A 24,302-nucleotide genomic window follows, 5' to 3' on the forward strand; every position below is an offset into this window, starting at 1 on the left:
CCTGCCGTCGCCGCGATGGCCCCGAAGCTGGACCTGAGCCTGAAGCTGCCGCCGAGGCCGGATGAGCCCGAGACCGCGGAGTACTACAGGCGGCAGCTCGCGGAGGCTGGGCCGGAGTTTGAGGATTACGAGTCCACGTCGTACGCGGCTTCCACCCTGGCCGGACACGTCGACGATGTGGGCCTCTACGATCCTCACTCGCCCCCCCAGGCGGTCGCCCGAGCCGGCACCGAAAAACTCGCGACGAACGATCCTCTCCCTGCGCCTCACCGACCCGACCGGAATCCGGACCAGCTCGCCGGCGGACCGTTCAGCGCCGGCACGAAAGCGTACTTGGACGCAGAATCCATCGGGGCGCTCTCTGGCGACGGCACGTGGCCCCAAACCGGGGGCGGATGGGGCGCGATGGTCGCGGGGGGCGGGACGGGGACGTCAACGTCCGAGGCATCCGCGGCCAAGCCGGTGATTCGGGGCGCGTTCTACATGGCCGAACGCGGGAACGAAGGGATCGAAACCCCCGGGCTCGATCCGTACGCCGGGTTTCCATCGCGCATGAAGGAGGACGGTCCGGGTGCGCTGCCCACGCCGCTGAGGGACGATCGGCGCGGCGGCGGCGTCGACTTGGCCAAGGGGAAGAGGGGACGGGGCCGCCGCGCGCCGGGTCGACCGCGTGAGGAGGAGGAGGATAACGCGTCGCTGGGGTCCGTGACGCCGCGGTCCGGCGTGGACGAGGTGGCGGCGATGGCGCGGCACAAAAACGACGTCGAGGAGGAGGACCCGGCGGAGGCGGCGAGGAAAAAGTTACGAAACGGCCGACCGACGGAGCGAGAAATCACCGACTTTTACGCAACCGCTGAGAGGAGGGCTTTAGTGACCACGGGCCTGACTCCCGCGAGGCTCAGGCACCCGAAGGCGCTGTGGAACGGAGACCGGCCCGCGCTTTGCAAGCTGACGCGCGCGGGTAAGCCCGATTCCGCCGGCGCGTGGGAGTGTTTCCTTTCGCGCAACTACACGGAGGGTTTCAAAAAGCCAACCGCCTTTGCGTCGGCGCCGCCGGCGGACGTGCTGTGCGAATCGTGCGGCGACGTCGCGTGGGACCCGGTGCGGGACCAGTCGGGAGGAAGGGCATCGTCCAGGGCCGTGTGGTGCAGGGCGTGCCTGTGCGCGGCGCGCGGGGACAGGGCCGGGGAGACGGCGCCAGAACACGGCGAGTGCGTCGCCGCGGTCAACGCGTTGAAGATTGTCTGCCGCAACGCGCTCGCGCCGACCAAGACCCAACGCGGCGATGAGATCCTGTGGCGCATGGACAAGGCGGGCTGCCCCGACGTGTGTCGTCTCTGTGATAGGCGAACCATCGAGACTAACTGCGCGTACGCGGTGGAGGAATGCTGCCTTCCGAGGGGCAGCGCCAACCCAGGCGACTGCTGCCGGCAGAGGGTCCGCCGCCGCGACATGGCGGAGCACCGCGCCAGCTGCGACCACCGGCTCGTGAAGTGCGAACACCCAGGATGCGATCGCATGACGCAGGCGAGGTACGCGGTGTCGCACGCGAGGCTCTGCGAGAATCGCCCGTTCGCGTGCCCCAACCGGCCGAGGTGCGAGTGGATGGGCACCAGGGCTGGCGTCGAGGATCACCTCGAGGAGTGCCTCCACGAGGTCATACCCTGCGGATTCGTCGACAGTTTCAAGGATAAATGCGCGGGTACTTGCGCTGTGACCTTGCCCAGGGTCCAGATGCTGGCGCACAAGGAGATATGCAGGTACCAGAGCGCCGTTTGTAAGCACTGCGGCGAATCCATGGCGCTGCGAAGGCACGGGCAACACGAGGCAACGTGCTCGGCGAGATTTTACGAGTGCCCCAACTGCGCGCAGACGGTGCACAAGCTAAGGAAGGTGCAGCACGACGGGACCGTCTGCCCCGGGGTGCGGGTTGAGTGCATGTACCGATCGTACGGCTGCGACGAGAGGGTGCTCAAGTGCGACTACGCGAGACACTGCCGTGAACGGTTCGACGAACACGCGGTGATGGTGCTTCGCAACGACGCAAACAAGTGGGCGAGACCTGCGTCATCCGCGCCCGGCGATGAACCGTCCGACCCGCGACCCGACGAACCCGAGGCGTTGAATCCCACCGGCAAGAGCGATGGTTTCGAGGTGATGGTGACGCGTCACGAGCTGACCCGCGCCGACCTTCAAAGGGTCGACGCCACCAGCCAGCGACTCAGCGCCGGATTGGACCGGGAGATTGCGTCCACCAGGGAGGAGATCGCTCGCGTGGAGGACGAGGTTTACGTCGACGCCACCGCACGACTGGCGCTCGATATGCGAAGCGCCAGGGAGCACATGCGCGCGCTGGTGAAGGAGACGGATGATGAGGTGCAGTCGTTCGAAACTAAGCTCATGGCGGAGACCCTCGAGTTATACAACGACTCGCTAGCCATGCGCAGGAAAGCGGAGAGAGAGCTGGCAGTCAAGACGAGCCTGGACGAGTTCGTGGCCGGGTACGAGCGCGGTTTGAGGGAAGTTCGCGCGGAACTGGGTGACCTGACTCGTGAGGTGGGAGAGTCCACGCTGCGACTGTCCACGGCGATATCCCCCGCGCTGGAGCTGAAGGATGAGATCGAGCGGACGCTGGTCGAGGGGCTGGACGGTTTGGAGGCGAGGATAGCCAACCTCGAGTGGCGCGGCGCGGACCGGGCGGCCATCGCGTGGGAAAAGACGCAGGACGCAAGGGAGAACTTCAGGGCGAGGTGCAAGCCGCGGGTCAGACAGCAGATGAGGCTGGAGGAGAAGATGGCCCTGCTCGAGGGGAGGAAGTTCGTCACACCGGACGAGGACGCCGCGCTGCGGGCAAAGAATTACGTCGACTCGGAGAAGAATCCGCCGCCGCTCGCGATCGCGGCGGATGAGGAGAGGGACGACGCGGATGCGTCCGGGGATGAACGCACGATCCCACCAGCTCCCGGCACGCCCCCTGAGATTTCCGAGAGCGACGGTATCTCGCCGGCGGGCATTTAGGCTAGACTAGTAGCTAGAGCATCAAGCATCTGATGAGACAGGTTCATCACTACAGACTATACTACACGTTCCCGTCGGCTTTGAGGATCGCCATCACGTCGTCGGGCAGATCCGCTAGGAAGTACTCGAGTTGCGCCGCGGCTCTCTCTCGCGTGGGCACCCTCCCCATCCGAAGCCAGGCGATGATGAACATGGGTTTGAACAATTCGTAGGTCCACGACCACGAGTGCCAGCACAACAACGGCTCGTAAGAATTGAAGTACCATATAACAAAACCATACGAGTAACAGAAAATCGTGATGAAGAACCCAAGGCTGGCCCAACGCAGGTAGTCATCGGCCGTGAGGTCGAGGGAGTAGAACATGTAAGCCATCCCTGCACCATTGGCACCGAATATGACCAGCATAAATGTCTGCCCAACCCCTTGCAGCACATCCACGGCCTCATATACCGACCCCTTGCCGGCGCTGAGCTTGAAGCCCATAAACAAGCAGTTTAGGATCCCCGTCAGGTTACACATCAGCGAAACGTTGGCGAAGAATGCGCCCATGATGCCAAAGGTTGAGGTAGCATCGAATCGAAGCAAGTAAGCACTGAAGAACATCACCAAACCCGCAATCACGGACATGAGTTCGCAAAAATAGCAAAGCTTGAACATGCGCCTCTCGGGTGGGAGGCACAGTGCTTGCATCCCAAAGGCGGGGAGACCAACCTTGTCCTTCTTGTCGAGCGACCGAGAGAAGTACCGGCGCACGAGGTCTTCCGCAATCGCGTGACCGAACAGGTGGTTGTTGTTAGATTTAGCCGAGGGCATGCCCCCAGTCGTTCCATCAGAGATGTGAACCTTATTGTCCATCATCATCTTCGAGGCGAACATTCGAGCGAAGGTGGGCGTAAGTAGACCCGGAGGTTACAGGGGCCTTATGGACACGCCGTGAGCGCCGGCCTCGTGTGCCGGGCGGGGCGGAGGAATTTTGTCGGCACGCTTTTGACAGGCGATACGGCACAAAAGTACGAAGGTAACCGTTTGTCCGTGCCGTTTTCGAACTCTCCCGCACCGAGGAAATATTTACGGGGCCCGGGGCTGGGCAACGACACAGACCAGCGCGGCGTCAGGGGGCATGATGCGCACCGGCGCGCCGTCTGCGTGGGGCGGCGATCAAATCGTCCCCGACATCGACGATTATGAGCCCCGCGGCGATGGCATCCACCATCCAATGCGACGAGTGGTGCGCGCCCCCACCCTTGCGCCACCGCCGAGATTTCTCCCCGAGAATTTTTCCCGTTGTCCCGACGGCGCCTGACCGATGCGCCTCCCCCGCAGGTTTACGAGGGCGATACGTACATGCTCACCAAGGCGGAGCGCGATATCATCTCGGCTCGTACCATGGCAAAGGCCCGCGCCGAGAGGATCAAGCAGGTACGCGAGCAAGAGAGGCTGTGGGCGCGCCACAGGGCTCGCGAGTATCGCGCGAGCGTGAAGGATCATCACGCCGAGCTCAACGCGCAGCTCCACGACGGCTGGGTCAAGGCCAGAGATGAGAAGCAGATACAGCTCGAACGCGACTACAGCAACGCCGCCGCGGGGATCGGGCTCTCCCATCGAGCCGCACACAGACAGGCCGTGGAGGACAAGAGGATGCGCGCGACGAAGGCGCACAAGGAGGCGCAAAAGTTCGACGACAAGCTCGTCGCGTTGGAGCGATTCGAGACGGCACTCAAGAAGGAGTACGAGCGACTGGACGAGCTGGAGTCGGTGCATTTCAAGGCGAGGGACCGCAGGAACAAGGCCGAGCAGCTCGCCAAGAACGTGAGACTCGCGATGAAGGAGAAGTGGGAGAAGGAGGAACTGAAGGGCACCCACTCGAGGCGGTGCGCAACCAAGACCCTCACCGAGGGAACCAACAACTTCAGCACCAACAACTTCAGCGCCAGGCGGCTGTATCGCCCGGACGCCTTCAAGATGACCCACTTCAACGACATCATCGCCAACGCCGACGGCGCCGCGAGGCCCAAGGCCAAGCAGAAGTTCAAGGAGAAGAAGGACGACGGACCTGGTGCGCCAACCGCCTATGCGGGTGACTGGTTCCCCAGGGACGCGGCCGGCGCTTACGTTGTCAAACGCGAGCAGGTATTCAGCGCCAAGCTCAAGGCTGAGAGGGAGCAGAAGCGCCTAGAGGAGGAGCGCGAAGATTTAGCCGAGCAGGCCAAACGGGACCGCGCCAAGGAGCTCAGGAGGTCCGCCATTGCTATCAGGTACGAGCGGGAGGAGCGCCATAAAGATAAAGATAAGGCCGCGCTTGACGCCGAGTTTCGTGAAGAGCGCAAGGAGAAGATCAAGAACATCGGGAAGACGGACGTTACCAACATCGACGTGAAGGCTCAGGAAGAGGAGAGGCTAGCGATGGAGAGGGACTTCCAGTTTAAGGACATCAATGAGCCAGCGGGCCTTGCGTCGCAGGTTGAGTCTGATGCCAAGAAGTTTGACGACGCTAAGCCCTTCGAGGGGATGTTCGACGAGAAGGTGGAGGAGGCGAGACTGGGCCAAGTGCTGGAGCAGGGCCTCGACCCGGACGATCCTCTGCTCAAAATCCTCAGGATGGCGAAAGACGCTGTGCCCAGGGGCGCCGCCGCGGAAAGGCTCGCGCGTCACGGCGTGGTCGGCGCCACAATGGAGGAAATTGCGGCCGTCGCAGCCGGTGGCGACCAGGAGGACGAGTACGACCAGGATGACGCCGTCTGCCAGCCCGTTCCTTTCCAGGGACCGCCCCCGCCGTCTCCGAGGGTAACGGCGCTCTCGGAGGATTCCGACTCAGAGGACGAGGACGGTTACACCCCCTCCGGAGGCGCGGGCCTTCCCCCCGGCGAGAGCAACTTTTACTCAGACGCCCAGCTCGACGCGGCGCTCGCCGCCGTGTCCGCGCAAAACAACACCCCATCGAGGTTCGGGATCACCGAGGAGGAGGACGAGGAGTTTGTCGCGCGCCGGTCCGCGGAGGAGCTGGAATTTGTCTCCAGCGCGCTCCAGGACGACACCATGAACACCACCGGGATGTTCAGTCGATCCGCGGATGACGTCGACGAGTTCTCCGACCTGCACGACCAGGGCGGGTTCGGTTCACCCGAGGAACGCTCGCCCCGCGCGCCGGGTCCCGCCGGCCCGGTGTCAGAGTCTACCGCCGTGGTATCGACCGTGCCGGGCGCGAGCTCGTCGTCGGGCACCGCGGAGGAGGAGATGAGGGCGTCGCTCGCGGCGACGACTCGCGCGATGGACCGGGTCACCGCCGCAGCCGCCGCCGCCGAGTACAACCTTCAGGCGACTTCGCTTCTCGCGTCGAGAGACACCGGCATGCCCGGTCGCGTGGAGCTGCCCGAGCTCAAACCGCTGGATGCCATCCTCGGCGCGCTCGGGAAGCAGGTGGAGGCGCTGGACGCGGCGGCGGCGGCGGCGGCGAGGGCGGCTGCGGAGCCCTACGCCGGCTCGTTTACATCCTCCGATATAATCTCGCAGGCGGAGGCGTCGTTGGAGGGACGGACCCCGGGTTTAGGGTTCGCTTACGATGAGACGGTGTCGACGGAGATGGGCGATACGAGCGCGATGTACGCCGCCGCCTCGGCAGCCGCGCTCAACAGCGCTCCACCCACAGAGGCTGGCAGCGCACAGACACCCGAGGGCGGGAGGGGCGACGCCGACGACGGAACTCCGGGGGGCGCGGCCACCGCGACCACCCCGCAGAGCGCGGGAGGTTCGGACTACAAGCTCGAGCCGCAGAGGGACGCGACGTACGCCATCCCTCACTCCGCGACGCCGAGCGTCGGACAGGGACAGGCGCGAAGGAACTTCCTCGGCACGGAGCCCGAGATTGCGTCCATCGCCGCTAAAATCGCCGCCGCCGCGTATGCGCAAAACCCGGGCGAGGCTCCCGAGACTGTCGCCAAGCGCGTGGCCGCGGCGATGTCAGAGGCTTTGGAGGCGCAGAAGGCTCCTCGGGCTCCGAAGCAGCACGGGTCTCCCGCGCTGTGGGACGAGAGCGACGGTAACGTTGACTCGTCCTGGGCGCAGGCGCTGGGCGCGCTCGACAACGAATGGGCGAGGAGCGTGGTTGACATTGCGCCGGTACCCAAGGCGACGTCGCCGCCGAGGTACGCCGCGGGCTGCGACGACGACGACGACGACGAAGAGGAAGCGCAGTCCGTGTCCACGCTCGCGCCGCCCCTGCGCGTGCCCCTGGACCCTGAGCCCGCGTCGAAACGACCGGAGGGTGCGAGGGTGGGCGGTGGCGGATGGGGCAAGCTGGACCGATCCGCCGACACCGAGATGTCCCTATCTCTGGATGGCAGGTCACTCGCCGCGCTCGCCAACGCCTCTTTCGACGTACCCACCGACGAGGAGAACGACATGTTCATCTCCGACTCGGACGTGGAGGGGAGCAACGCGTGGGAGGACTTCAAGACGACGGTGTTCACGCCCACCCGCGCGAAGACGAACCCGGAGCCTCGAACCGCCGCGAAAACAAACCCGGCGAGGTTTAACAAGCCGGCGTCGAAGAAGGGGAAACCGCCCGCCGCGCCCGCGTTCAAGGCGAGGGTGGAGAGGCTGGCGGCGAAGGAGCAGGCCAAGGCTGCGGCGCTCGAGCCGATGAGCCCCGAGGATGAAGCTGCATTGGCTGAGGAGAGGGCGAAGAAGCGCAAAGAGGCTGCCGCGCTGAGGAAGAAGGCTGCGGCGTTTGACAGGAGAAACCGTGAGCACCTCAAGAAGCTGCAGGCGACTAGAAAAAAATGAGATGTGGGACGAAGGCCCATTTCGTGTAATTCATTTCGTTACGACCGTTCACCGCGCGTTGTGTGTGTTGCCACTCACGACACCTTCTTTGCCACGGCTGGGTCCTCATCCATCCTCTCCGCCAGGGGAACCTCCGGAAGGGCATAGTTCAGCTCCGAAGGGTATTCCTTCGAGCCCAGCTCCTTTCTGTACTCCTCGTCGCTTGGGAACTGCGCTGCCCACTCCTGCTCAAACTTTTTCTTGGCCTGCTCCCTTAGCCTATCCACCGCGGGCGCCCAGGACGACTGGTACTTTGTATTCAGGTTCTTCAGGTGGGTGTCCAGCTTGGAGGTTGCCCACGAGGTCCACGCGTTGACCGCCCCGTCGATATCGAACGAGTCGGAACCCGCGTCGGAACCCTCGTCGGAACCCTCGTCGTCTCCGTCGTTGTCGCTCCACATCCCGTACTCGCCCCCGGACAGTCCGTCCCACACGTAGGAGACGTCAGAGTCGGATTCCGCGGCGAGAGAGTCGGCGTCTTCGGTGGTTTTGGCGAGTGCGGGCTCCGGTTCGGGCTCCGGCTCCGGCTCGGGCGCGGGCGCGGGCTCGCCGGCAGCCTCTTTGGCGGGTGATTTTTTCCTCTCCTCCAACACCGCAGCCTCGAGTTCAACCTCCGGGCTGTCCCGCACCTTCCGCTCGAACTCCTCCCATTCCCTCTCCACGTCCACTTGCGCGACCATCTCGTCGGTCGCGTCGGTCGCCTCCGTCTCCCCGTTCCCGTCCTCCAGGCTCCACTCGTCCGGACCGTCCTCCTTTGTCGCGCCCGCCTTTGTCACATCCACGACGGATCTGAGCGGCGCCAGGACAAACGTGGAGTCCCCCCGCGGGAGCACCACCTTGAGCTCGGTCCTCGGGGGAGCCTCATTCCGCGCCGCTCGGTGATGACGCTTGTCCGACGGCTGGTCGTTCGACCGGGTTTCCTCGGCGGCTTCGTTCGTCGATTCATCAGTCGCGCCAGATCCAGCCTGCGCGGCGTGACGCGACGTGACCACCTCCCTCAGCTTCGCGAGCCTGGCTCGGTACTGCTCAACCTTGGGCCGCACCGCGTCCGTCTGCTGCTTGTTGCGCTCCAGCCGCAGGTACACCTCGAAGTAGCGCAATGCCTTGGCGTAGAGCGCCACCGCGCTCTCTAACTTCCCCGCGTGGTCGTCCTCCACCGCCTGACGCACAGCCTTCGTCCCTTCGGTCCGCGCCTCATCCGCGTGTCGTCGCAGCGCATCCGCAGCCTTCTGCGCCCCGCCCTCGCTCTTCGCTGCCGGTTTCGTTCGGGTTTTCGGCGTCGAGTCGACGTTGCAATTCGCCAGCGGTTGTCTCGGGGGTTTTCGTCTGGGTTCCAGCGCCGGTGTCGCGTGATGCACCTTGGACGCCCGCCTGCCGCTCGAAGCGGGAGTCACGGGATCGTCATTTTCCCGCGAGGACGTCGGCACGTCCGTCCCGCCCGTGCACCGCCGCGGCTTGATCCGCGGGATCAGCACCGCGCGCGACGCACCCATCCCAACCCGATCAAAGCCCTCGAACGCACCTCGCGCTCGATGGGTCTCTCCGCGTCCCCACGATATGGGTCAGCCGAGCGTCGAACCTTCCGAGGATCTCGCGCAGCTGTCGGGACTGATTTTGTTTCCCCTTTGTTTCGTTGGCTCGCGCCCCGCGAGTCAGTCTCGGAGTGCGCGATGAGCGGGTCCCGCTTCAGCGGCATCGCGGTGGCCGCCGCGAACCGTAAGGCTCTAGAGCGTCAGGAGCGCGAGGATGCCCTGCGATCATCGATCACCGCACCCAAGCAGCTCAGCCACAAGGAGGAGGCCCTCCTGGCGCAGCTGAGGGCGCAACTGCTCGGAAGGGGCGGCGGCGGCGAAGGCGAGAAAAAATCCACGAAGAAGCCCGCGAAGGCGCCCGCACCCGCGGCACCCAGGGAAGACGTCAGGCGATACGACGACATCGAGGATATCGAGGCTGATGATGAAGACGAGGAAGTTCGACACGAGGAGGATCAGAAGGCTAAGGTCACTGCGCCGCACGAGAAGAAGTACATGAGCCATGCTGAACGAAAGAGAATGAAGAAACAACAACAGAAGAAGAGCGGCGGAGGTGCGGGTGCGGGTGCGGGTGCGGCGGGCAAGCCCGAGGAGTCTCTGTCGGTCAGTGAGGGTGGTGTTAAGAAGAAGAAAAAGAAGAAGGTGAAGGAGGGCGCCGCACCAACACCGGAACCCAGGGAGGTCACCCGCCCGAAGAAGAAAACCAAAAAATTGAAGCCCGCGAAGCTGGCAAAGGAGCCTCCGTGGCCGCCGAGGCCCCCGCGTTGAAATTGTGTCATCTCTCGCGTGTACAAAAACACTAACCCCTCAGTACTTGGGCTGCGCGCTCTTCCCGCTCCACGGATCGGTCCCGAACTTCATGGTCCACTCGTTCCAGTCGCCCCGGCTAGCGCTCCGACCCTCGTGCAGCACTCGCTGCCCGGTTGGCACCGGGTACCCGCTCACGACACACGCCTCGCTCTTGGCCTTGCACCGGCAGCACGTGAGGCCCGCGACGTACGTCTGCCCGTTACACTTTCCGCAGGTGCGCGTGGGGAGCGTCTGCTCCACCTGCTGGTCCATTGACAGCGCCAGCACCCAGTCGCGGACCTCCTCCCTCGTGGCCTCCTCGACGAAGTGCTGCGTCGGGAGCGGGAAGTTGTTGGGGATGTCGGTGTCCTCAAAGTCCACGTTGTCCAGCTCCGACGCGTCACCGCCCTCGTCCATAAGCTCGGTGATGTCCAGATACCGGTTGAGGAAGACGAACGCGAGCGACAGCTCTTTCGCCTCCCGGCACGCCATGCCAGCCTCGAAGAAAGCCCTGTCCGCGGGGACGAGGCCGCAAAACCTGAGCAGCGACGTCGCAGCCTTGGCGCTCAGCACCGGCATGTCGGCATCCTTGCATTTGGCTCGGACCACCGCCAAGTTGGTCGCCTCCAGGCATCGCCTCAGGTCCGCGAGGTGCTCGGCGTTGATCTCCGGCGTCGCGGACATGGTATCCACGAGCGACGTCAAAAACTTCTTGAGGCCCTCCTCACCGACGCCATCCTGCGCCCCGCCCAGCACCTCGCCGGCGATTTCCTTGTACAGCGCGAAATACCTCGGATCCGCCGGCGCGCCCCTCTCCGCCAGTATGTCCGCGGCCGCCTCGGGGTTACCGCCCCTCAGCTCCATGGTGGCGTGCTTGATGGAATACGACGCGGCGACGTCGGGTCCCAGAGCCCGCGCCAGCTCGTGCGCGACGTCCCAGTCGCCTCGCCTCGCAGCCTCCTCCGCCGCCGCCGGTGACGCGTCGCCGTTTTCCTTGGCGTCGCGGCTTTCCTTGGCGGCGTCGTTGAACCCGACGATGTCGCGCTTGGGCTGGGCGGACCCGGGCCTCGCGGGTTTACGCGCCCCCGCCTGGTAAGCCGGCGCGCCCCCCGACCGGGCGTCGACGCCGGCGCTACCGAGGAGCTCCTCGGCTCGGTCGTCTCGACCGATTCCCCGGAGCCTGGCCGCCACCTCCTGCACCACGGTCCTCGCCTTGCCGGGGACGTTCCCAACGGCGACGCGGACCGCCGCGTCCCACGCGTTTTCCAGCGCGCGCTGGTCCTTGGTGACCCTGGACGTGAGTTCCAGGTAGGCGTCCACGGCGCCGGAGTAGTTCCCCTCGCGCTCCAGGCGCCTCGCGCGAGTCACGCACTCGTGCTGCGCCTCGCCGAGGTCTCTCGCCGACGTCTTGGACGGTTCGCCCGCGCGCGACTGCATCTCGAGGTGAATCTCGCGAACCTTGCCGGGAAGATAGTCGGCCGCGACGCGTAGGGCGTCGTCCCAGAGCCCCTCGTCAGAGTACATCTTAATCGCCGCCTCTGGTTTCTTAGCCTTGACGAAGGTGGCCTCCGCTTTGGAGTATTCCTTCTCCTCTTTCAACGAGGTGGCGCGGGAGACGAGCACGTCGGTGACCTGTTCCGGGGCGTGTTGCTCCGCGACCCGGGTGGCGGCATCCCAGTCCTTGTTGTGGACGTGCATCTCGATGGCCTCCTTGGGGGCGTCGGCTTTGATAAACTCCGCCTCGGCTTCGTCGAACCTTCCCTCATCCTCGAGGTACATCGCGTGCTTGAGGTGAACGTCCCGCACCTTGTTGCCAGCCCCGGCCCGCGCCAGCTCAAAGGCATTGTCAAACTCCCCGGACTCGCACGCGTAGTCGATCGCCTCCTCGAGCAGGTTAAACTTGCGAAGTAAACTCGCTCCGGCGTCGCCGCCGAGGTGCAAGCCCCACTCGTACGCGACGCGCTTGGACGCGTTGGCACCCCCGTTCTGCTTGGCGACCCTCACCGCATCCTCCCACATCTCCGCCTGCTTGTACATTTGCACCGCACCCTTCCAATCCTTACCTTCGAGGTACCTGCGCTCGGCCTCGCGGTAGTTGCCGTCGGCCTCGAGCTGCCGAGCGAGGTGGATGTGGGTCTCGCCCAGGAGATCTTTTCGGTAGAGACCCACCAACCGGATCATCTGGTCAAACTGCCTGTTGCGCTTATACATCTCGATCGCGAGGTCGTGCTCCTTCACCGTCAGGTACATCTTCTCAGCTTCCTTGTACCGAGCGGAGGCCTCGAGCTCCTTGCCGCGCTTCACGTACAGCTCGTTGGCGTCCGAGTCAGTCATGTAGCCCACCGCGATTTTGTGTGCGTTTTCCCACTTGTCAGCTCGGCAGTACATCTCCACAGCCTCGCCGGGCTCACCCGCGCGGAGGAAGCAGCGCTCGGCCTGCTCGTAGTCCCTCGCTTGCTCGTAGTGCCGCCCGATTCGCTTGTAAAAGCCCTTGAACTTGTCGTCGTCGCGGCCCCGCTTGGGCTCGCGCTCAATAATCTCCAGCGCCTTTTTCCAGTTTTTACACTCAACAGCAGCCTCGATAGCTTTGATCCCGCAACCAGCCTCGATGAAGTGGTTGATGGCGGCATCCTGCTGCTTCATGTCAACCAGGTGATCGCCCCACTTTTCCTCCAGCGATCGGACCTCCTCGGCCGATGACCCACCGCGGCGGCAGAGCTCCAGCGCCCTTCGGTACGAGTGACCGCGGATGAAAGCCTCCTTGGCCTCCTCTGGTCGGTCAAAGGCATCGTATAGCTCTCCCGCGCGCTCGTACATGTCCCCGCGCTTGAGCGCCGCGGCGATTTCTTCGACGAGGGATCGGTCAAAGTCGGTGGATCGCGCGTGGTTGGCGATGACGACCGCGGCGGCCCGGCCGGGCAGACCGCCGCGGAGGTAGAAGCGAATGGCCCCGAGGTGGTCACCCTCGCGTTCCTTCACGGCGCCCGCCGCCTCTTCCTGACCCGTCTGCTTGAGCCAATCGAGGTGTTCGCGACGTAAGTTCTCTGCGTTGGGGTGCGACTTGCTCGTTGCCACTTCCACCGCCCTGTCCAGGCGGTGCATGTCGCGGTACATCTGAATGGCGGCGTCAGTCTGGCCGTTCTCCAGCAGCAAACCTTCAGCAACCTTCCACTGCTTGTCGAGCATCGCGAGCCTCGCCTTGACTGCGTAGTTATTCAGGCCGTCGCCGCCGCCCTCCATGGCGCTCGCGCGCTTAGCGTCGGCGATAATAGCGCCGAGATACTGAGCCTTGGCGACGTCACCCAGCGCGGCGCTGCACCGCTGTGCGACGAGCAATCTCCTGTCGGTGATTGCTGCGTTTCTCAGCTCGAGCCACATGGCCTCCGTCTCTGGTGTACCGCCGGGGAGCGCCTCGAGCACCTCCACCGCGGCGTCGTAGTCACCCTCCTCGACGAGCGAATTGAACTCGATGAGGTGTTCGTCTAGTGGATACGCCTTTTGCACACCGCCCTCTTCGACAATGACCTCGGTCTTGCCTTTGCCCCGCTCAATATCCTCAACCTCACCCTTGATGGGTACGGTGGTGACGCGGTCGGGTGAGTCGACGCTGTACCACACGCATAGGTTACCCATGTTCTGGGCCACCACCACGTCGCTGCCCGGAACCCACTGCACGTACGAGCAGTAGTTGAGAAGGGTGTACCGAGCCTGGTTCTTGATGTCGTAGAGGTGGAGCTGCCGCTTCTTGTCTCGGAACAGCACGTGCGTGCCCCTAGCGTTGAGCTCGAGCCAGTCGATTTTGGACTCGTGCGACACTGTGGCGACGTCCCTGGCGCCGGTGAGCTCGTTTTCGGCGCTGAGGTCGGTGACTCGCACCGTCTGCGCGTCAATCAGGTAGGCAATTTTCTTGCCCACGCGGGTGCGACCCCTGCGACTTTCCTGCACCCTGACTGAGAGCAGGTGCTGCTTGGTGTGGGTGGTCCTGCACGTGCCAAGCACCCTGTTCACGCCGTACTCAACCACGCTCACCTCCCCTCTCGAGTGCACGACGCACACGCGCTCGGTGTCAAAGTCAAACTTCTCGGACCCGGTCCAGCCCCAGGGAACCTCGGCAATCTTCTCAGCCTCGAGGTCCCCGACGATGAGTGAATCGGTGGTGTGCGCCACGAGGAAGCGCTCCTTGTACACGTTGAGCCCCTGCAGATCCTGCCCGTTCCCGGCGCTCACGCTCACCTTACTTCCGTCCACCAGCCGCTTGACCACGACGGCGGACCCGCTGACGTACGTAAACTCAAACTTATCCGCGTACATCTGCCGTTTCACGCACGCGTCGTAGATGTCCACGGTGCCGCACAGCGCGCCGGTGGCCAGCCTGCTGCCGTCGGGCTTCCAGCCCAGCGCAGAGACTGTGTAGAGGTTGGCGACGTGCTTGGTGCCGGCCTCGACCCACCCGCCCCTCTGTTGCGAGTACGCGAACAGTTGGAACCTGTCAAACGAGCCCACAGCCACCGACTCACCGGCGGGAGAGAAGCAGGCGGATGCAAATTCCCGGGCGTTCTCGTCGTCGGAGTAATCGAAGGTTTGCGGCCGGCCGGCGGCGTACTCGTCCCCCAGTGCGTCGTAGAAGCACACCCTGCGGTCCGCGCCCGCCGCCACGACCGCGTTTCTGGCGCCCCATGACAACGCGTACGGCGCGCACGAGTGAGCAAAGAGCTTGCGGTTTACGCCGTCGGCAAAGTCGAAGGTCCACACCGTGCCGTCGATGTGCCCGCTGCATATCTTCTCGCCGCACGGGCTGGACGCGAGCGCGACGCAGTAGGCGCCGTCCGGATGCGCGTAGAGCGTCGCCGCCTTGTTGGTCTTGAGCTGCCCGACCTTCACCTTGCCCTCGGTCGTGGCGAAGACCACCTCGTTGTGCCTTCGCTGCGGCCAGGTGAGCGCGGTGACGGGCTTGGACTGCAAAAACTTGTTGCAGATGGACTTCTTGTCCCCCCACTCCAAACCGAGCTTGTACACGAACACTATGTTGTCGCTCTGCGCGATGGCAAGCTTGGCGGAGTCGGGCGAGAACGCCATCCCCCGCACCACGAAGTTTTTAACACCGTCGGGCTGCGCGGGCTTGGTGGAGAACTTGTCCTTGCGCTCGCCGTTCTCGTCAAAGAGCTGGACCACCCTGTCGGTGGTCACTGCCGCCATGCGCCTCGAGTTCGGTGACCTGCGGGAGTGGGGACGGGTGAGGGCGGGGGCGGTCAACCTTTTACATCCAAACGTTGGCATCGGGTGCCCAAAAGATTCCTTTCATCCGCGCCGAGGGGAGGCCGGGGGGGTCCGGGGGATCACCATGTTATCGCCGTCACTTTCTTGATCCCATCATCCGCCTGAAGGATGGTTTTCAGGTACTTGAGCTGCATCTTCCCAGGACACCCTCGCCGGAGGCCGCAGCTCGCTCTGCTGGGCCCGCACGAGATCTTGAGGAGACAACGGTCGGCTGGCAGTTTCCGAGATAAACCCTGTGTCGACGAGACGCGTTAACACAGCCGCGATGCGCGTCGCCGCCTTGCTCGGGGCCGCGCCCGGTATCGCGAGCCATGCGCGGAGATGTCGTACTCCGGGATCGATCAGATGGGTCGCCGCGGCGCATGCGCAGACGACGGAGGATCCAGCGGTGCCGGAAGACCTTCTCCTCAGAGTACGGGAGAAGGGCGCGCATCTCGATAGACCGTGGAGCCTTACCTACCTCAGGAACCGTGGTAAGGTGACCAGGGCCCAAAAAGAGGCGTGGAGGACCCTGTGGCCTCAGTACGGCATCGATGTTCAGACCCACGCCGGCGGCGGTGGGCCACCTCCGAGGCTCGACTTCCGAGAGGTCTTCGCGGACAGGCCAGAAGCGCCGCTGGCTCTGGAGGTCGGGTTCGGTCTCGGGCACTCGCTGATGGAGATGGCCGCCGCCCACCCCGACAAGAACTTCGTGGGCGTTGAGGTTCACAAGCCTGGCATCGGCGCCGCGCTCCAGAAGATCCAGGCGCGACGAGACGAGTTAGGAGATGGTTGGGTCGACAACGTCAGGGTCGTGAGGATGGATGCGCTCTGGCTCGTTCGGGATTTCATCCCCCGCGAGTCCCTCTCGGATGTGTGCGTGTATTTCCCGGATCCGTGGTCGGACGCTCAGGCGCACAGGCGCATAGTCAACCCGTTTCTCCTCGCGCTCATCGAACCGTGCATGGCCAAAACCGGGGGTCGGCTGCATCTCAGCACGGACGATGACTCTTACGCTGAGCACATGTTTCGGGTTATGTCCGAGGCTGAGTCAAGCGGCAAATGGGAGAAGGTCGATGAGGCGCTGCTGGGTCGGTCGGGATCCACCAAGTACGAGGAGAGGGGGCGCGCGCTGGGCAGCGAGATTCGCAACTTTTGCTACCGGTACGTCGGTAGTCCGTAGCTAGTTAATAGTCTGATAGCGCTACTTATAGTTTGGTGTTCGCCTCGCGAGGGGAAGTCCGATTGGCGACTGGTGCGAAGGGGTCCACCTCGGCATCACCTGCATCATCCTCCGTTCGAATTCTTCGTCGGACTCCTCGAGCAGCGCGTCGAGGACTTTACCCGGGTCCACGTTCTCCCACGCATCGGCGAGGTCCTCGTCCTTCGTGGACGGGAGCGAGGCAAATGCCGCAGACGCGCCGCTCCTTCGAGCCTTCCTCGCCGACTCGCTCATGTCGGATATCCTCGGGAACGAAGGGAAGGGATTGAATCCAGCCGAGGAGAAACCAGGCTGTGAGTCGTCCCATATCTTCATCCAGTTGTCGCGTTTCCGCTCAATCTCCTTAGCGCGCTCGGCGACGCCGATTCGACCCCTCGCCTCGTTCAGGACACTCAGCCTGTCTTTTGCAACCTTCAAGCCCGACATGGCATCCTCGTTGGCCATGCGCATACCCGCAAGTCTTCGTTCGGACTTGAACCACTGCTCCTTGGCCCTCGCCACGCGCTCTGCGTCGCGCTCGAATATTTTTTCGCCCCTGGCAATGAGTGCCTTCAGACCCCGGACGCGGTAGAACGGGTCCTTCTTCATCCTCTGGTACCGCCGGCGCTGGATGAAACCCTTTGCGATTTTCTGAATTTTCAATGCGGCGGCTTCGCGCTTGGCTGAGCGTATGGCCTCCAAAGCGGCGCGTTCTTCCTCCTCCGTCGGGCCCTTCTCGGATTCGTTCTCATCTTCGTCTTCGGAATCTGCCCGTTGGGAATCGTCGTCGGAATCGCCGGGCTGGCGTCGCATGGCGAGATCCGCCAAGTTCCTAATCTCTGGAGCGTCCACCCCCACGCGGCGCATGGCCGCCAGCCTCACCTCCTCCATCCTGGCCTGGGCCTCAGCCTCCGCCCGGGCCTGGTCCGCGGCGTCGTCGTTGGTGAACTCCCCGCTGCGCACGCCCTTGACGAACCGACGCCACCTGCGCCAGCAAACCACCGTGTGGGAGAACGTGGCAAAGTCCATCGGCTTCGTGTCCTCGTCCGCCTTCTCCTCCATCTCCCCATCCCCATCCTCGATCTGGTCGCCATCGGGTCCGAACAGGTCCCGCCTCCTCAGCTGCGCCTCCTTCTGTCGCCGCGCCTCCCGTCGCGCTCGCTCCCTCCTGCGGACCGCGTACTCGTCGGCATCGGTGAAACCCCAGTCCTCGTCGACGCGGCGTCGCCGATCCGCCGCCGCGTTGGCTCGCCGCACCTCCCGAACCTTCTTGTCGTCGATGCGTCTGAGCTCGGCTTGCCTCGCGGCTGCGAGCCTCCTCGCCAGCGCGTCCGCGCGCGCGTTACGCGTCGCCACCTCGGCCAGCGCCCAGTGTTTCCAGTGTTTCCATGCGACGACAACCTCCGGGTCCCTCGCCACCGGCCTGCCAAACGCTAAAAACTTCCAAGCCTTCCACGCCACGACCGCGCACTCGTGCTCCGCGAGCGCGCTCACCAGGTGGGGCGCGTGGCGGCGGATGTGAACGAAGTGGCGCCAGTGTTTCCACGCGTGCGCTACGGACGGGCCGGTCGCGCGCGCCGCCATCGCGGCGAACGCAGCCTTCCGCCGCGCAGCCTCGCTCGGCACCACCGTGACGTAATTTCCGTACGCATCGAGGACCCTGGGCGCGGCGCCCGCCCTTCCCCTGCGCGCGGGCGTGGAGTCGGCGGACGTGGCGTCGCGAAACACCTTTTCGAACGGCGATTCGTGCGTGACCGCGGATCTCGTCTTGCGGTAGGGCGCGAACGTCGAGGGCGGGTCCCGCTCGAACGCGGCGGAGAGCCCACCGATGCTGAGTTTCGTGGCGCGAATGGCGTTGGCGACCTTCCTGCTGTCCACGATGTTCTGCCAGTGCCGCCATCGTTCCTCGAGGATATCCCGCCGCCTCGTCGCGCGTATGCCGACGACCGTACGGGGAGGGTAGAGACTCATCCCGGCCAGCCCCGCCCCCGCGCTTGTGTCTCCCTTCGTCGCGAGTGCGAGTCCCCTCGCGAGAAAACTGAGCGCGTTTCCCCGTCGAGAGAAACCTCGCCGGGCTTGCCCTCGCCGTGCTTGCTCAGCAATCTCGAATGGCCCTTTCGGGAGGGAATGTGATCTGAGTAGTACTCTGTCAGAGGACTACTCCCTGAAAGTACTACTCTGACAGAGTAGCGATTTATATGGACGTAATCAGACCTCCGTTCTTGAGTTAATCACATTCGGGGGGCCCTTTCGGCACGTGAAACGTGACACATCGATGAAGTGTCCAATCGAAACGGGAAAAAAAATGAAGTTTCCTGAAGTGTCCAATCCAAAGATGGGAAAAAAAATGAAGTGTCCTGAAGTGAGTACCCCCGGCTTCCGAGGGCACTGTGAGGATGGCGCAGCCCGTGGTGGAGGCGGCGTCGGAGGCGCGCGTTCGCATGTCGGACCGGGATGACCCCACCTTGGTCCCCACCGACAAGCGGGAGCTGATGTCGTGGTACCTTTGGGACTGGTGCGCGACCTTCCCGGGAAACACCTCACCAGCCGAACACCCAGAATCTGGAATCTGAACACGACTCGCCCGGAAATATTGCACGACCCATGCTGACCGCCCCTCCTTCCATCCATCCCCGTCCTCCCATTTCAACAGCGGGAGCAGCCCGATTGGCGCCACGGCCATCTCATTTTGGGCCCTGCTCATCACTCAGTACGCGAAGTACGAGGCGGCCAAAAATGTGGAGGGGATCGTGTGGCGCGAGCACCACGCGGCTGGGGCGCTTTGCGAGGGCACGTGCTACGGGACGCCCTGCGGGGGTTACGATGGCGCGTACCCGGAGCTGAAGTTCGTGAGGCCCGAGGGGATGCCGGAGAGCTGCCAGTGGTTCCCGGTCAATAAGGACCTGCCGATCGGCACGGACTACAGCAACACGGTGGTGCTGAGCAACGTCGCGGGGCAGCTAGGTTGCGGATTCTTTCTCGTGTTCCTCGGCTCGCTGGGTGATTTTGGGTCGATGCGTTGGAACGGCCTGGCGCTGGGAGCCTTCGTGCTCTCGTTCGCGCCCATCGTCGCGTTGTTCATATCGGAGACGAAGGATTACGCCTGGCAGGCTGTGCTCTTCGTCGCGGTGGTCATAGCCCACCTGTGCGCGCAGCAGATGTTCGACGCGTACCTGCCGCTGCTGGCAAAGGCCCACCCGCGGACAATCGCGGCGAGGGAGGCGAGGCACTCTTCGGCACTCTTGAAGACGACCAACGGGTCGGTCGAACCGAACGGACTCGACTCGTCGGCGACCGGAAACGGCAAGGAGAGGGTGGACGCGGAGGCGGCGGCGGCGGCGATGGATCGCGACGCGGCGGTGTCGGAGATGCGCCAAGAGGTCGCGAGCGAGCTGGCGTTCTTCTCCCCGGCGCTGGGGTTCGGGTCGCTGACGCTGGTGGTCTGCATGCAGATGGGGATCATATTCAGCTACAACAAGGAGGACGCGAAGGATGATCTGCCCAGGCAGGCTGGGGATCCGGACAACGTGGGAGGGGGCTTGAGGATCGCAATCCTCACCGCCGGGTTGTGGGCGCTGGTGTGTTGCTTTTTGGGGCTCAGGGGTCTGCGGATCAGACCCGGGCGGCCGCTGCCGTTCGGGAACGAATCTCATTCTACGCTGTGGGCGTCGATGTCCAAGCTCGGCTTTCGAAGGACGCTGATGACGGTGCGGATGCTTCGAGCGCAGTCACCCGAGCTGCTCAAGCTAATGCTCGGTCAGATCTTCTCATCCACCGGCAACGGCACGGTGGTGACGTCCTTTGTGGTGTTCGTGCAGCGCGAGTTGAACGCTGACAACGTCGACATGGTGATCATCGTTCTGGTCGGGTCTATGTCCGCGTGCCTGGGACTCCTGCTCCTGATGCCGATTGTCAAGCGGCTGCACGGGAAGGAGCTGTACCGAATGTTCATGGCGCTGAAGGCGGTGACGTTGGTGTGGCCCGTCTGGCTGGCGCTGGGTTTCACGCAAAAGTGGGAGATGTTCGCGCTCGTGGTGATCGGTGGCGTCCTGAACCCGAGCCTGCTCCCGACGATTCGATCCATCTTCCAGCAGACCTGCCCACACGGTTACGAGGCTTCGATGTTTTCGCTGCTGGGCATCTGCACAGTGGCGTTTGTGTGGATCGGCAGCGCGGTGCTGGCCATGTTCCTGTCGGCGACGGGCAGCATGAGATGGGGTATACTGGCGCAGGCGGCCTTCACGGTTGTCGCGCTATGGATATTCTCGTCGTTCGACTTTAAAAAAGCCCAGGAGGACAGGGCGAAGATTGAGAGCGGGGAGCACGAGGTCGACGGGGTTGGTGAGTTTGACGAACTGCGGGCGGAGAGCCAGGACTCCAGCCTGACTTCCAGAGATTCCAGATAGATACATCATCCGCGCTCGCGTCGTCGACGACGCCGCCGATTGCTTACGTTAGCCTATTGTTTTTGTCGTCCCATGGGAGACGGTATCTAAGCGCTTTGGGCCCCCACTTTCTTCAGTTGGAGGCTCCTCGAAGGGTTTCGTCGACGCCGATGCCGCCCGCGTCCTCCTCGCGGGTGCCGGCGATGACCCCGTCGATCGCCCCTTCCACTATCGCGTCCACGTCCGCCGGACCCTCCTTCGGCTCCGCGTCGACCGCCGGCACCCCACCGTCGCCCCGCTCTGCACCAACGTTGCCAGGGAAAGATTCCTCAAAATCGATGTTGAGGTCGTTGAGTCCAAACACCGCGCCTTTCCTGGGTGCGTACTTGTCCGACCTCGGATCGAACGGGTCGACGCGGTCCTGCGGTAGCCTTGGCAGCTTGGGCGCGCACTTGTACCCGAACTCCGGGTCCCTCGGGTCGCACGGCTCCGCCAGCACCTCCGCGCCCAAGATCTTGTTTATCCGGAAATCTCTTTTGTAGTAGTTGTCGAGTCGCTCTTCATCGTACCTCGCCTTGTTCTCCTCGCTCTTCTTCTTGAGGGATTGGATGAGGGATGACTCGTTGGGATCCACGCCGCTGTACTGGGGTCCCGGGCCGGAAGCCAGCGCGACGTCGGGGCGAGCGAGCGAGACGATGGCCCCGAGTCCCGCTGCGATCGCGGTGCGCAACGGGGCAGGTGCATCGGTTTCGACTCGATCGGGCGAGGAGCACGCTCGCGCACCACGGCTGACGCGGCATCGATCGATAGTGCGCACCGCTGGCGCGGTCGTGAGTCTCGTGGAGCAGCTCGTGATGAGGCTCATTGGCGTGTGTGACGACCCGGGCGCCAGGCGATAATGTCATTCTCGGGCGATGCCTTCGGGCACTATTCGGCTGCGCAACGCCGACGTCGACATGGCGTGTGCAGCCCCGTCGACGGTGGGGGCAGCGAATGCGGCGATTACCTTCCACCCTCGTCGCCCATCCCGGCTCGATCGCCGAGCCACGGCCCCGAGACGCGGCGCGCGAAGACGCGCCGCGAGTGTAGCTGCCACGTCGACGAGGCGTGATGAGGCGACCGTCGAGATGGTGGTGGTTGTGGGCGGGGGAGCCGCGGGGTACACCGCCGCGATATACCTCGCGCGTGCAAACCTCTCGCCGCTGGTCCTCACGGGATCCACCCTCGAAAAGACGCGGGGAGGACGGGCGTCTCCGGACCCTTCCCACCCCCACGAAGAAGCGGAGAAAATTTCCGCGGACGACAAGATGAGGGCGCAGGCGACGCGGTGGGGCGCGAGGTGCCTCGACGAGGACGTCGAGGCCGTGGACGTCGAGGCCGTGGACGTCGAGGCCGTGGACGCGACGTCCACGCCCGTCGTCATCTCCCTCGTCGGCGGCGGCGAGGTCAGATGCCGCGGCGCGATACTCGTCGGCTCGAGCGTCTCCGACACGTATACTTCGGCGGGTCGCGCCCCGGCGTCCGGCGGCGTCTTCGCGACGGACCCAACCGCCGTCGACGAACGGTCCGCGGGTCTCGCCGCCGCCGTCGACGTGGAGCGGTGGATCAGGTCCGGCGGCGGCTTCCAGTCGGTGAACGAGAAAGCGGTGGACGGGAACGGCGGGTCGAACGCGCCCGACGGGTCAAACTCGCCCTTCGGCTCGACGATGGTCGACGGCGCGAAGCTCCGCGCGGCTGTGCGGGGCGCCGCGGGGCGCGAGCCCGCCGGGGTGGCGAACACCGGGGTGGCGAATGCCGGTGACGACGCCACGGAGGCGACGTTCGACCCGTCGCGGACGTCCCACGTCGGTCAGTACGCCCTGCGCAGGCTCTACCACGAGTCCGATCGCGACGCGCTGGTGGTGCTCTACTCGGCGGAGGGTTGCGGGCCCTGCGGCAGGCTTCGACCGATCATCGCGCGGGTCGTGGACGAGTACGTCGACAGGGTGCACTTCGTGGAGATTGACGTGGACCGGGACGGTGACGTGGCGGAGAGCGCGGGAGTGCTCGGGACCCCGTGCGTGCACGTGTTCAGGGAGAAGGAACGCATCGCGGTCATCTCCGGGGTTAAGATGAGGAGCAAGTACAGGGAGGCCATCGACTCGTGCCTTCGTTTGGAGGAGGCGTGAGCCGTGAGTGGGACCGTAAGCCGTGGTAGCTAACTAGGTACGTAGACGCAGTGGACGAGTATGATAGCGACGGGCACGACCCTTCGACACAAATCAACGCGCGGAACAACATTTAAAGGTTTCAGTGCTAAAAATATCTTCTCCTCGGGGCACATGGGAACACCCGCGCCCCCGGTTCTCTGGGCTATTTCGCCCGTTCTACATCACCACGCACGTTTGTGCGCAGCTCTCCACCTTGAGGTTCTTCATGTACGTCTCCACCACGGCCTGAAACACGTCGGTGACGTCCCCGTCCGGAGCAACCTCGGTGTAACCCTGGATTCCGAGCTTCTCGGCGAACGCGCGTCCAGCCTGCTCGGTCGCCTCCCCAAAGAGACTGTTCTGCCTCGCCTCCGTCCTTAGCCCGACGAGGACGACGGGGCACAGGGTCTCCCGCGCGCCGCCCTTCATGCGCTTCCGCCCGAGCTTTTGGAGCTCCGGGAGCCAGAGCGACGCGACGTGCTCCATGCTCGCCGGGTCAGCCACGGAGAACGCGACGATGTAGACATCAACGTCGAAGTAGGTGAGGGGCCTGAGCCTCGCGTGCTTCTCCCTGGCGCAGGTGTCGAAGACCTGGAGCGCGATCTTCTGGGGCGCGGGAGAGCGCGACCTGGAGTCGTCCGCGTCGCTCGAGTCCCCGCGGTCCACGGTGGGGAGGTACTGGGGTCGCCACTCGACGTTTGTCGTGTGAATCTCGCACATCACCGGGAGGGTCTCTCCCTTCGCCGGGGGCTCGCCCCGCTGGAGCGTGAGCAGCATGTGAGTCTTCCCCACCCCGCTGTCACCCACTACCACGCACTTTATCGTGCGCTCTCGCCTCATCGTAATTCGCCGTCCTCCATTCGTCGGCGGAAGACAGCGCCCGACAGGTGTGCGCGCGCCTTTCTCGGCAACCGTTCTCGGCAAGAGAGATTCTTTTTTGGCGCGGGCCAATCACAAATTCCAATGGTGCCCTCATCCGGGTTTCCGAACTACACTCACTGTGGAGGCGCGCGCTAATTTGCCTTTAGCGTCAATTTCGGCAGTTCGATAGCAGTGGCGCGCGGCGCGGTATCCGGTTTGACGACGGCGTTTCGACCTCCAAGAATTCGG

General features: G+C 64.2%; 12 protein-coding genes across 12 annotated transcripts; 5 read left to right on the forward strand and 7 right to left on the reverse strand.

The window, feature by feature from the left end:
• Window positions 1–15: 15 nt before the first annotated feature.
• On the forward strand, window positions 16–3,018 carry MICPUN_57213 (predicted protein; the record flags this gene model as incomplete). Its single annotated transcript, XM_002500601.1, has 1 exon — window positions 16–3,018. One exon carries the CDS (start codon window positions 16–18, stop codon window positions 3,016–3,018), a length of 3,003 nt encoding a protein of 1,000 aa, XP_002500647.1.
• Window positions 3,019–3,079: 61 nt separating this feature from the next.
• MICPUN_57214 (predicted protein) lies at window positions 3,080–3,877 on the reverse strand (the record flags this gene model as incomplete). The annotated part of the gene is made up of 1 exon (XM_002501025.1): window positions 3,080–3,877. The coding sequence occupies one exon, from the start codon at window positions 3,875–3,877 to the stop codon at window positions 3,080–3,082; it is 798 nt and encodes a 265-aa protein (XP_002501071.1).
• A 265-nt stretch (window positions 3,878–4,142) lies between these two features.
• MICPUN_57215 (predicted protein) lies at window positions 4,143–7,801 on the forward strand (the record flags this gene model as incomplete). The annotated part of the gene is made up of 2 exons (XM_002500602.1): window positions 4,143–4,247; window positions 4,343–7,801. The coding sequence occupies 2 exons, from the start codon at window positions 4,143–4,145 to the stop codon at window positions 7,799–7,801; spliced, it is 3,564 nt and encodes a 1,187-aa protein (XP_002500648.1).
• Window positions 7,802–7,875: 74 nt separating this feature from the next.
• Window positions 7,876–9,333, reverse strand: MICPUN_99631 (predicted protein; the record flags this gene model as incomplete). The annotated part of the gene is made up of 1 exon (XM_002501026.1): window positions 7,876–9,333. The coding sequence occupies one exon, from the start codon at window positions 9,331–9,333 to the stop codon at window positions 7,876–7,878; it is 1,458 nt and encodes a 485-aa protein (XP_002501072.1).
• Window positions 9,334–9,597: 264 nt separating this feature from the next.
• MICPUN_57217 (predicted protein) lies at window positions 9,598–9,876 on the reverse strand (the record flags this gene model as incomplete). Its single annotated transcript, XM_002501027.1, has 1 exon — window positions 9,598–9,876. The coding sequence occupies one exon, from the start codon at window positions 9,874–9,876 to the stop codon at window positions 9,598–9,600; it is 279 nt and encodes a 92-aa protein (XP_002501073.1).
• A 266-nt stretch (window positions 9,877–10,142) lies between these two features.
• Window positions 10,143–15,572, reverse strand: IFT172 (intraflagellar transport protein 172; the record flags this gene model as incomplete). Its single annotated transcript, XM_002501028.1, has 2 exons — window positions 10,143–15,376; window positions 15,502–15,572. 2 exons carry the CDS (start codon window positions 15,570–15,572, stop codon window positions 10,180–10,182), a joined length of 5,268 nt encoding a protein of 1,755 aa, XP_002501074.1. The 3' UTR covers window positions 10,143–10,179.
• A 131-nt stretch (window positions 15,573–15,703) lies between these two features.
• MICPUN_57219 (predicted protein) lies at window positions 15,704–16,600 on the forward strand (the record flags this gene model as incomplete). The annotated part of the gene is made up of 1 exon (XM_002500603.1): window positions 15,704–16,600. The coding sequence occupies one exon, from the start codon at window positions 15,704–15,706 to the stop codon at window positions 16,598–16,600; it is 897 nt and encodes a 298-aa protein (XP_002500649.1).
• A 1,770-nt stretch (window positions 16,601–18,370) lies between these two features.
• MICPUN_52329 (predicted protein) lies at window positions 18,371–19,249 on the reverse strand (the record flags this gene model as incomplete). Its single annotated transcript, XM_002501029.1, has 1 exon — window positions 18,371–19,249. One exon carries the CDS (start codon window positions 19,247–19,249, stop codon window positions 18,827–18,829), a length of 423 nt encoding a protein of 140 aa, XP_002501075.1. The 3' UTR covers window positions 18,371–18,826.
• Window positions 19,250–20,248: 999 nt separating this feature from the next.
• On the forward strand, window positions 20,249–21,112 carry MICPUN_107966 (predicted protein). Its single transcript, XM_002500604.1, has one exon. It carries the CDS (start codon window positions 20,290–20,292, stop codon window positions 21,022–21,024), a length of 735 nt encoding a protein of 244 aa, XP_002500650.1. The 5' UTR covers window positions 20,249–20,289; the 3' UTR covers window positions 21,025–21,112.
• A 24-nt stretch (window positions 21,113–21,136) lies between these two features.
• Window positions 21,137–21,868, reverse strand: MICPUN_57222 (predicted protein; the record flags this gene model as incomplete). Its single annotated transcript, XM_002501030.1, has 1 exon — window positions 21,137–21,868. One exon carries the CDS (start codon window positions 21,866–21,868, stop codon window positions 21,137–21,139), a length of 732 nt encoding a protein of 243 aa, XP_002501076.1.
• Window positions 21,869–22,883: 1,015 nt separating this feature from the next.
• MICPUN_74503 (predicted protein) lies at window positions 22,884–23,153 on the forward strand (the record flags this gene model as incomplete). Its single annotated transcript, XM_002500605.1, has 1 exon — window positions 22,884–23,153. A coding segment is annotated over one exon (270 nt), but the record flags the coding sequence as incomplete, so codon positions are not given.
• A 113-nt stretch (window positions 23,154–23,266) lies between these two features.
• Window positions 23,267–24,024, reverse strand: MICPUN_107967 (predicted protein; the record flags this gene model as incomplete). The annotated part of the gene is made up of 1 exon (XM_002501031.1): window positions 23,267–24,024. A coding segment is annotated over exon 1 (595 nt), but the record flags the coding sequence as incomplete, so codon positions are not given.
• Between the last annotated feature and the right edge of the window lie 278 nt (window positions 24,025–24,302).

Source organism: Micromonas commoda, chromosome 3, assembly GCF_000090985.2.
Source record: "Micromonas commoda chromosome 3, complete sequence".
NCBI lineage: Eukaryota > Viridiplantae > Chlorophyta > Mamiellophyceae > Mamiellales > Mamiellaceae > Micromonas > Micromonas commoda.